At 33.1% G+C, this 11,733-nt stretch overlaps 1 protein-coding gene, 1 long non-coding RNA gene and 1 pseudogene across 2 annotated transcripts; 2 read left to right on the top strand and 1 right to left on the bottom strand.

The window, feature by feature from the left end:
* The first annotated feature begins 1,690 nt into the window (after positions 1-1,690).
* Positions 1,691-2,161, top strand: LOC140989893 (uncharacterized). Its single transcript, XR_012177599.1, has 3 exons — positions 1,691-1,768; positions 1,856-1,891; positions 2,060-2,161. It is a non-coding gene; the product is annotated as an uncharacterized lncRNA (long non-coding RNA).
* Positions 2,162-5,319: 3,158 nt separating this feature from the next.
* Positions 5,320-8,968, bottom strand: LOC140989175 (reticulon-like protein B2). The gene is made up of 5 exons (XM_073458300.1): positions 8,782-8,968; positions 6,762-6,942; positions 6,369-6,510; positions 5,841-5,910; positions 5,320-5,707 (listed from the first exon to the last, which is right to left on the bottom strand). The coding sequence occupies exons 1-5, from the start codon at positions 8,876-8,878 to the stop codon at positions 5,538-5,540; spliced, it is 660 nt and encodes a 219-aa protein (XP_073314401.1). The 5' UTR covers positions 8,879-8,968; the 3' UTR covers positions 5,320-5,537.
* A 408-nt stretch (positions 8,969-9,376) lies between these two features.
* On the top strand, positions 9,377-11,361 carry LOC140990125 (uncharacterized; annotated as a pseudogene).
* Positions 11,362-11,733: the final 372 nt, after the last annotated feature.

Here is an 11,733-nt window from a genome sequence, read left to right as displayed (position 1 = left end):
CATCAAAATCGCAAAGAAATTTGATGTTTAGCTCGAAATTACTCTGAATCTGTTTCTTCTTTTTTCCCATGCGCAATTTTATTTTGACTTTGGTCATTTTAGCTCCGATTTGGGCTTCACGACTATCTATAAAAAAAAAAAAAACAGAAGTTTTAGTGTCGATTGACATTGATAATCAATCGTAAATTGTCGGAAAAATACACAAACGATCGGAACTAGCCTTGGACCGTGTGAACCCTAAACCCACAAAATTGATATGGTAATTTGAAGATATAAAAGTCATTTGACAATTAAAAATATTTTCGATTGAGCATGGGCATGTTAGCCAAAATTTTAAAAGTTCATAGACATATTAGTCTATTGTTTTTTCATAGTGGATTTTGTAATAATTAAGATTTTCACAAAGGTCCGGATGATTTTAGCGTGTGAGAGTTTTGAGATGACATTTCATTTGACAATTAAAAATATTTTCGATTGAGTATGGGCATGTTAGCCAAAATTTTAAAAGTTCATAGACATGTTAGTCTATTGTTTTTTCATAGTGGATTTTGTAATAATTAAGATTTTCACAAAGGTCCGGATGATTTTAGCGTGTGAGAGTTTTGACATGACATTTCATACATCATAAGTTTGTCGAAAAAAGAACAAAATTATCAAGAAAACAAAAATACCAGACAAAAATTAAAATTTGATAATTTAAAAAAAAACATATAAACAAAAATATAATTTTCCATTTTAAAAAATCACAAAAATTTTAAAATAAGAGAGATTTGAAGTGTGATTATAAAAATCCTCCTTATTAAATTGTACTTGGAGCAATCGCGAGGACAGTTCATCTTGTTTACAGATAAGTTCGACATGCTCTCATCCAGCCGTTGACGCAGCCACGTCATTTTACGTTATTATCCGTTAATTAACCTGTGGGCCCCATGTGCTCCCCCCGCATTAAATAAATTTTGAGAAGCCTATGCCTCATGAAGCGGGAACCAACCACCTTTATGCACAGTAAAAAATCAAACCACCACCGGCGCCGCTTGCTTTTTACTCCGGCCACCATATCACCGCCGTGTAGAACAGAATTCACACATTGATACTCAGCATTGTTCCATTTTATTTCCATAAAACAAACACAGAATTAAACCAAAATAAATACGTAATTACAGATTAGTAAATTTCATATTCTCGACGTAAAGATTGTATATTTATTCTAGTTTTCTGACAAATCAGAGCATATAGAGATAGAAATTTTCTGGATCGAGAGAAGAAATGGAATGGAAGCATATGTTGATGTCGGCTTTTGGAGTAGGGATAGGAGTTGGGTTGGGGCTTGGATTAGCGTCGGGATCGCAGAATGTCAGCAGATTGAGAGGTGGTGATACCGGTATCACTCTGCTAATGATGGAACATGAAATACTGGTCTCGTCGTTAACAGCAGGGAGCATGGTGAAACTGATAAGGTTTTTTAATTAATGGACAGTGAGCAGACAAGGGTCTTGTTGACCAGTGCGGCTTTTGTTCATTTAAAGAAAGCTGATTTGAGTAATAACGCACGGAATCTTTCTCCGGCAAGCAGAACAATTTTGCTCTCTGGTCTCGCTGGTACATTGTCATCTAGATTTTCATTTTTCCTTTTCTTGATCTTAAAGGCATTTTGTGTTTCAGGAAATATTGTTTTCCAGAGACATACCAGCAAATACTTTCTAAGGCCTTAGCTCATTATTTTGAAGCCAAACTACTGTTACTAGATGTAACAGATTTTTCTCTAGAGGTGGGTCGAGGGCACCTGAATTTCTATTTTAGCAGGAAATCATATTCAGATTTCTTTTGCTAAAGCTTCTGTGGTTTATTAAAACAGATTCAAAGCAAATATGGGGCTCCTAGTAAAGTAACTGTAAGTTCTATGGATAATTATTTTTTTTTTTTATGACTGGCCTGTATATAAGAAGAATAAATTTTTTGTTTCCTGGCTGGTAAATAAGTTGACTTTCAAGCGTCTATATTGACTCAAATGAGTATATATTTTATGAAATCTGCATTATTCCCAACATATTTATTGCAGTCTTTCAAAAGGTCAATATCCGAAACAAGGCTGGGTCGAATGTCAGAATTTCTTGGACCCTTTTCAATCCTTCGATCAACTGCCGAAAATAAAGGTATGATATGGTTAAATTATTCCTTTTGGGATAAAGTTGACTCGCATGAGCCAACACTCTACGATGTTAAGTTATTTCTAACTTTCTCCGTGTTGTATTGTGTCTTTATTATAACGCTCTTCCGTAATCGCATCACGTATCTTCCTTGTTGTGCCATGTGTCTTTCTTAAAATATATATGATTATAATACATGGGCATCAAACTGATGTATGTATATGAATAACCTAGGAGTATATGTCAAATGTATGTGTTGGATTCTAAGTATGATTTATGTTCATAATCCATCTCAAATTGTCCTCTTTTACTTGTTGTGATGTATCCAAGCAATTGTTGGTCTGGTATTCTTTTGACTTGGAAAATCAAGGGATATAAATGGGTGAACCACATGGTTAGGTGAAAATAGTCGAGGCAAGAGTTTGACTCTTTTTCCTTAAAACGATATTGCCCAGCCCCGATGCTCACGGTTATTGGCAATTCGTTTCCCAAGATACAACGACTACGGTTTTAAAATAGTAGCACTACAAATTTCAAAGCCACACGAACTTGAAATGTTTAGAACGCTATCAATGTGGTATGAAAACTTTCTAATTTCGAAGTCTAAGCGTTAAACTTAAAAAATCCAATTCCAAGAGTTTAAATCTTGCAAAACTTGGATTTAAGAGCAAATGCTTAAAAAACTCAAAACTAGAAAACAACTCTTGAATTTAATTCCAAAGTTCGAATTTAAGCGTATAAACTTAAAAAATCCAAACTTAAGATTTTATATCTTGAAAATTTGAACTTTAAGCGCTATTGCTTAAAAATTCGCATAAAGAATTAAACTTGAGAGAGAAGGAGAATAAGAGAAAATGGTGCAATGAAAACAAATGAGGGATGTCCTATTTATGATAGATGAAAAGCTTTCATGAAATGATGAATCACTTCATAACCTTGAATCACAATCATCTTGGCCATTCGGCCAAGACCAAAGGGGCGCCTCTTCCACATTCACTGAATCACACGGCCAAATGGCCGTGTGATTTCAATTTTTTTAATTATATATATATATATAATTATTTTATAATATAATAATATATTATATATAATCATTTCGATTCAATCTTTTCACTCGATAAAATTTAAACTCAATTAATTTTTGTATCTTGGGAAACGAATTGCCATTAACCGTGAGCATCGGGGCGGGACAATATCGTTTTAAGGAAAAAGAGTCAAACTCTTGCCTCGACTATTTTCACCTAGCCATTTGATTCACCCATTTATATCCCTTGATTTCCCAAGTAAAAAGAATATCATACCAACAGCAATAACTATCTACATAATAATAAGAAAGCATACCAACATGCTTTATTATACAACATTGCTGTCCTACAACAGAGTATAGCTCTTATTTGTGCCCTCTTTTCTCGTGATCCATCATATTATACAAAGTATCTCATACTTCGATTGCTCTACATATACTATAAAATTTTATTTCTGAGCTCATCCATATCTTTGACTGTCAATTTATCGGTTTGTAATTCTGTCGTATTTTGAATTTTCTTGTCCAAGGCATTTATTTACTTCTTTTGCATTTTCGTTTTATCCTTCTATTATGTCGCAGGCACAACACAGACAAAGCAGTGGAATTGATCTTCGAACAAAGTGTGTTGTTCTCTAAGCACTTTCAAATGTTTGTCATTTTATTTTCGTGTTATCTGATTGTGGGATTATTTGATATGCGCAGTGGACAGGAAGGCTCTAATTCTTCACCACTGCGGAGAAATTCATCTGCCTCTGCAAGCATGAACAGTCTTGATTCAACCAGTAAATCCATCTCCGCAAAACATTTTGCCGGTGGATGATAATTGTGGTATCCGAACTTTTTCTTTGCAAAGAATATCAGATATCATACGATACAGCATCTTGTTTAAGTTTGAATACAAATTGATATATCAGGTTATGCAATCTTCCCCCAAAGAGAACTGCATTTGGCCATGTCATGAAGCATAGAAAAATTTGTAATGTGGTTGGCTTTTTCAATTGGGTTATGAATGAGATTTATTTATCTTTAGGCAGGGATTGGCATAATTGATTGAACCCAAGTTATTATCGTTTTATATATTGAAACCTTCGATAGAAGAAAAACTGAATGCCGAAAATTGAAAGATGATTTTCAAGAGGATAACTCGCATGGGCAATTATGTATGAGTCCAAAAGTACGGTTGAGTTCACTGCATGCAAGCTGGATTATACTCAATCTCATAAGATACTTCAAGCTATCGCTCTCTTTGCTTTCTCAAAATCCTTTGTCTTTCAGCTCCTCTCAGGCGCACAAGCAGCTGGTGCTTTGATGATAAGCTTTTTATACAGACACTTTACAAGGTATAGCATTTTCTTCAGATGAATTTTTAAATATGTATTTGATGATGTTCTAAACTTGATATAAATGATACAGGTTTTAGTCGATGTATCCAAGATCAGTCCCGTTGTCTTTTATCTGAGGGACATTGTCGCAGAGAGTTTATAACTTGTTCAAGAAAATGGTGGGAAAACTGTCTGGATCTATCTTTTTTTTTTTAATAAGAAACGATATTTTATTAATAATAATATAAGAAAGAATACAGGAGTGGACTAGTAGTCCACTTTCATTGGTTAACCATTTAAGTTAGATTGAAGTGTATATTGTTAGCGGTGTAGTAATTCATCAATCGTGTCTGTGTCCTCGTTTGTATTCTTTCTTTTTTCGCTGCAATAAAAGGTAAGTGACCTAAACGATAGTCGATGGGGAACGATGAACATCTCCATGTTCATAGTACTTAATATGTAGAAATAGAGGGTAGGGGGTGTGGATGTATCAGTTGTATTTAAAGATAAATAAGAAAGAAGTTACTATTTAAGGTTAGACGGTCGTTTCCTTTGATCAATGTATTAATTAACAGTCATTATTTCGTTTCAAAGTTATTTAATTAAATTTTGTTGTGTTGTGACATTTTTCTTTAAATTCCAAATTAAAACACTATTGCCATTGAGGTTTGAATTTTCCAAACATAGTCTAGAAAGACAACTTGAAAGTTCGACCAAAGAGTCGTAAAATCATTTGCATCAGCTTAATAAGAATCAATTACAGTGTATCTCTAATCTGCATTATATATATTTATAATAAACTTTCAATGTTCTTAGAATCACGTATAATCACATCAATCAACCGTAGAAATTTAAACAACCGTAGCTTACACATTCCATGCACATTCAAATATTTATCCTGGAGCTGAATTTATGATCCTAAAGGAAACTCAGAGAAACCAAACTATCCTTAACCAACTATAAGTTTTATCGAAATTTTCATGAAACCGGAGCGGCAAAGACATTGAAACTACAGAGAACAACTCATATACAATAATGGGCTCAAACCCTCTTTTTATCCTTCAATGGCCCTCTCGGAATCTTAGACAGTACATTAGCATCAAATACATCATACTGTTTCTTGAGCTCAGCCGTGGCCTTCTGGGCAAAAGAGTCTACCTGATTTTCATACTTCTCGTAAAAAACAGGCACCGTGAATAGCAGCACAACACCTGTTGAAATGACAATGAATATTGTGTAAGAATTGGGACATCCCAGACTTTGCCATGTTGGTGACACATCATTTTCATGGTTCTGGAAAAAAAGGAAAGAAAAACCGATGTAGTTCTGCCTGATGGACATTACTTATATACAGCAGAGTCAAAAAATCACAGCAACTTCCAACAAGCGACAACACCCACAAGCCGGCTATCACCTGCTCATTATGGCATTATAAAATTTATCAGTTCAAACAAAACACAAGCCAGAAGCAAAATTTTTGCTGTTAATTATGTGTTCAACCTCATTTTTAAATTTGCAAAAAAAGTTGGACCCGTAAAATCTCAGTGACAAACCATTTGTAATACTGAGCACAGATTAGAGGGGGAAGGCTAACATCAAAGCAAGTAAATATTTGATAATTTTAAGTATTTACATCTGAGTCGAGGAAAAAAATCTAATAGGAACTACTATTTTCATACGTTGAATAAGTTTAAACAGAACCTTCAATAAATAAAAAAATTATTAGGGGACTAGACGGGAGAATTTAGTAAAATATTGAAAAAAATTTACTTTGAGACAGTGACATGTCAACACATTTTCATCTCGCGTGACCAACCACATCAAGCATTTAGGAATTGGATTAGTTTAAACAAAACCCAAAAAATCAATTACACAGAGAAACATCTTCAAATCCTTTCCAAGTGCAATATCCCTCAGAAATGCACCAGCTTGATTGATCTCGATCCTCAAAGCCGATGCCAATTTTAGGACAGGATCTTCTGGAAGCTCAACTTTTGGGATGCGTTGAGGAGATCTAGAATGAAATAAAACACACGAAGAAAATACAATTCATTAGTATCATTTATGCAAAGCGAAAAGGATATTGACGAACTATGGGGTGGAGAAAAAGTAAAACCAACAGGAATGAATCAGGGCAACCACTCCGTGACTGAAAAAGCTTCCAATTCCACATGTAACACTTCCAAAAATGTAAGTTTTTTCCCCACAAATAGTATGTCACCCTCATCAGCATTCTCCAGGTTAGAAAACAATACAATAGCTTACTTATTGATGAAGGTTGTAGCATTTGACCACAAGAATGATAAAGCCAATGCAAGAATCAAACCATGAGAGACCAATGTGAGCAAATGGTATTCAAGGACATCAAACAAAACCCATATTGCAGACACCCCACCGAGCACTCCTGCTGAGAGCTTCTTGTCCCTCCATAAGAACACATCCGCAGCTGATAATAAAAAACAATGAACACAAACACAGTCACACACACACACACTACCATAAGGTGCTTCACAACATGCATGCATAATAGGTTGTATAAATTCACAAATTTTGGATGCCAAGAACTTTTGGTTACTTTGAGTTGATTAAAATATAAGATAAATCGAGGCACTTAACTAATGGAGAAAGAAAATGTTTAGATGATGGATCAAAATCGTTAGCAAACAATATAATTTATGATAAAATTAAAATAGTTTTTAAAACATATTAACTTGTAAACAAATTATATATATATATATATTTTAATTCTTGCGCAAGTTACACGAAAGACTATCCAAAGAGGCCACATGAAGTAAAAATTGATTTGTGAACATTGGTGAAGTAGTTTGTCATTATGCCAAATAACACATTAAATTTGAGCTATAAGGCGCACTAGTTACAAAAATAGACAATATAGATAACTAGATATATGTGCAATTCAAAATAAAGTAAAATTGGTTTATAATAACAATACATGGAGTATTTTTGTCACCATAAAATGGCACATCAAGCGACCAAATCGGAGCTCTAAGGGACTCTCCCTAAATACAAAGTACAAGTAATATTGCACACACGATGCATATGTTTAAATTAATTATCTGTGTAAACCAATATTTTTAAATATCAAAAGATAATGTATTATATAATTAGTAAAGTACATAATAGTTATTTTAGGAGATAAAAAGACAATGCTGAAAATTGGATAAAATTAATATTATATAAGAAAGTGAATTTTAGGAATTAAAAAATAATATACGAAAGAGAGGTTGCTATAAAGGTCTCTTGTTTAATATAAGTATAAATATTTAATAGTAGATAGATATAGGCATTCACACACGCACAGGTGTGTGTGTGTGTGTATTTCAGTTGAAAATCTTAGAAATGGTTCATTTTTCTTTTGTAAACTGATTGATAGCTGAGCACGATGCTGGTGAATTTCTAAAATTATTCGCATCCAGCAAAGCAGAGAAACGACTGTATGACCTTTATACAACGAAATAATTGAAACATATGAATCTATAAAGTTCAAGCAACCAAAAGAAGAATTTTCCACTTTAAGAATCTATACTTTGATACGAAAGTTATGCATTCTCAAAAATAATCAACTAATCAAGATGTTTGTAACAAGAATTGCTAGTTCATAAACTCTACATACAAATTACAACGTGACCGCAAGTTCATTTTATGCACTCACAGTTAGGATATTGATCGACTTTATGAATTTACATTAGTAGCCACTCAAATATGGTGTCGTATTCATAAACACGCGCAAATTCAGAGCACAAAATGGAAAGAACCAAAACCAGAAAAAGAGTGAAACTGGATAAAAAAAACTAAGGACATGGAAGAAAAAATAAAACCAAGAACATATGTAATATTTGGCTTCCATTATCAAATTGCATCAAACATTTATAATTTATACAAAAGGGATGAAAATTTAAGTATTTTAATTAAAAGCATAGCTCAGGATTCCAAGTAAAATAAGGAATAACTGCAAATTTCTAAATAAAAGTAAAAAAGTTGACACCCATAAGTCTAGTAAACTAAATTCATTTTACAACAAAGAATAGAAAGCTCCGTCTTCATCAGATTCCCTTTTCACAAAAGGAAACAATGCCAAGTTTATACGATAATCTCCAAAAGGACAAATAAATTGATAATCCCACAAAATATCCAAAAAGTTACAGAGAAATTCATTGAAACAGACATTAGAGAGTCCAGAAACCGAAATAAATAAAATTTACATCGAATCTCAGAATTGTCACAAAATACCCAAAAATAGAGTAAAAAAAGGAAAATTTCTTACGTTTGCCATCGCCAAAGACTTTGTGAACTGGTTTCTTCCTGCCGAAGAAACGGTAGGCCGTGGTCTCGCCGTCGGAATCGTGGATTTTGTCCACCATTTTTTTTCCCAGAATGTATCCCCCTTCTTCTTCTTCGCTCCTCTTCCGCCATAAAAACAAAAAAAAATTGGTGGATACAGATTCAGCGCGCGTGCAGACGATTCAGTAACTGTCAGCTGACTGAGAATCTTCTTCGGAATTTTTTCATTAATAATTAATTAATTATGTTGCAAAAATAAAAATAAAAATAAAAATCACATTTTTCATTAAAAATAATTTGTGCTCATATTAAATAAAAATTCATGTTTTAATAATCAATTATTCGTTTAATGACATGTTTTAGATATGCCAAATAACTATTTATTATGGGATGTATAATAATATTTTATATTGTGTACTTCAATGTATTTATAAAATCAACAAAACTCTTATAAGATTGATGTCCATTTTTTTAGGCGAATTTTATATTTGACTAGACCTATGAAAAAAATTTATGTCACAAATATTACTTTCACTTAAGATATAAATAAGATCGACACGTCTCATAAATATAGATTGATGAGATTATATCATGTAAATATCCTCATAAAATAACGTGTATGTGAATTTTTGTCACGCTGTTATATTTATATAAGCTTGATATGTAAAAAAAAAAATCAAAGTTAGATTGAAACAATTTATTTGTACCAATATTGTAATTTATTATACATAAAAAAAATTTATGAGAAAGACTTATGGATCATTTTTATTATATATATTTTTTGTTTTAAATATTCATAAAAAAAATATTATTTTTTATTATAAATTCGAAAAAAAAACGCGAAAGAAATCAAAAGCTGAAACCATCAACGCGATGCCAAGAGCCACCTCCGGCAAGAATATTGCCGCCAAGGAGAGGAAAACTGGCCGTGTGCCGAGCATTGTGTTCGAGCAAGAAGATGGCCAGCACGGCGGCAATAAGCGCCTCATTTCGGTTCAGTCGAATCAGATTAAGAAACTTGTGAACCATTTGGGTCGATCTTTCTTCCTTTCTAGGATTTTTTATCTCGAAGTTGTGCCCGAATTCGGGTCCGATGAGGTTGTAGAAAAAGTCCGGGTTTTGCTCAGAAATGTGCGTACTGTGTTGTGTTAATTGCATTTATTCATCCAAATAGAAGAAGTTTTAGAGAGCTAGGCATTTGGAATTTATAGCACGAACGATTCTTGTATGAGATTTTTCTGCACTGGGTTGATTGCATCGAACTTACATTTAAATGTAATCTGATTCTTTGCCATTTTCATGTGCTTGTCTGTAATTTATGTGTACTGATTTGCTGAAAAATAATAGAGCAAGGATATCTTTAAGTGTTACATTCGATGCGCACCCAGATCATATCCGTACGCTTGCACATGAGTCAAGTGTTTTTCAGTTTAAATCGGGCTATTGATTATTAACCTAGCTAGGATTTTTTGTCCTAATCGGTCAGACATTCGACGCGCACCTAAGTTATGTTTGTACGCTTGCAATGAGTCAAGCTTTTTTCAGTTTAAATCTGGTCATTGATTATTAATCTAGCTAAGATTTTTTGTCTTGATCGGTATGACATTCGACGTGCACCCAAGTCATGTTTGTACGCTTGCACATGAGTCAAGCTTTTTTCAGTTTGAATCGGGCTATTGATTATTAATCTAGCTAGGATTTTTTGTCTTGATCGATCGGTCTGATATTCGATGCGCACCCAAGTCAAGTTCGTACACTTGCACATGAGTCAAACTTTTTTCAGTTCAAATCGGGTCATTAACATACACAACCCAATATATATATGTATATATATATATAATCCAACACTTTATGTATGTCAGCTTCACCTGCATCCGGGCACAGACGCGGTACTAAATGTTTACATTTATAATAGCTCCATCAAGTGCTTGGTTAAAGTTCAACATTCCTTCTCCCCTGGACTCAAAAAAGGTGCATTGAGAAAAATTTTTCATTTCCGCTGTATTTTACTTTTCTGAAAACATATCCCTTAACCATATCTGTGGCATGAAAATCCATTTCCGTGAATTGTAGACGCTATATATTCTTGTGTTGGCATATTCTTCTGCTCCATTTTCTTTCTTTTCTGAGACTTTTTTCTTTTGTTTTGTCTCTGTTCTGCAGCCTCACCTCTAAACATCATCAAAAGAACTGTCGAATATATCTGTCCTGCAGATATTGTTCCACCTTACATCGATGTGGAGGGCAGAAGATTGTCGCAGGAGATCTTAAAGTTCATCCTGCTCTGAAGCTTCTAAGATCAAAGGATGAGGCCGTTTGCAAGATCATGCCTTCCAGAGTTTCCGATCAAAAGAAATCCCAATTATGGTCTATTTTTCTTTCAAAATTTGATTGGTTATGTCAGCAAGGCCTTTGGCAAAAAAATGATTCCTTCATTTTGATCATGTTTTTCTTTTATCGCCACTTGATGAAGAAACATGTGTTGAATGCATCCTGTAGTATTATTTATGATCTTGGAAGGATATTTTATACTCACATTGAACATAGAAGTTCTAATCTATAATATAACATTTAAATAATCTAGTTTTTACTTTAAAAACCCAAAAGTAGTATTGACATATTAATTTGTTAATCCAATCACATAATTCATGTACACCAGTTGAATTTTTGGTTTTTATTTCGCCAATGGTTACTTCGACGATTATTAATTATGAAGTAGTATATACCAATCAACTTCAGTAAAAACACCGACGAAGTAAACATTATTTTTTATTTCAAATTTAAAAAACACGGGCTTCACTTCTAATTTTTAGTAATATTTTATTTCGACGGAATAGTTTTGATGAAGTATAAAATAAAAAAAAATTAAAATATATATTTAATGAAGTAAAAAATTTAACTATACTTTTAATTAACTTTTCAAAAAAAAAAAAAA

Source organism: Primulina huaijiensis, chromosome 12 (genome assembly GCF_012295235.1).
Source record: "Primulina huaijiensis isolate GDHJ02 chromosome 12, ASM1229523v2, whole genome shotgun sequence".
NCBI classification, from domain to species: Eukaryota; Viridiplantae; Streptophyta; class Magnoliopsida; order Lamiales; family Gesneriaceae; genus Primulina; species Primulina huaijiensis.
Note: the sequence above shows the minus strand (reverse complement) of the source record. Positions and strands in the feature narration are given on the sequence as shown.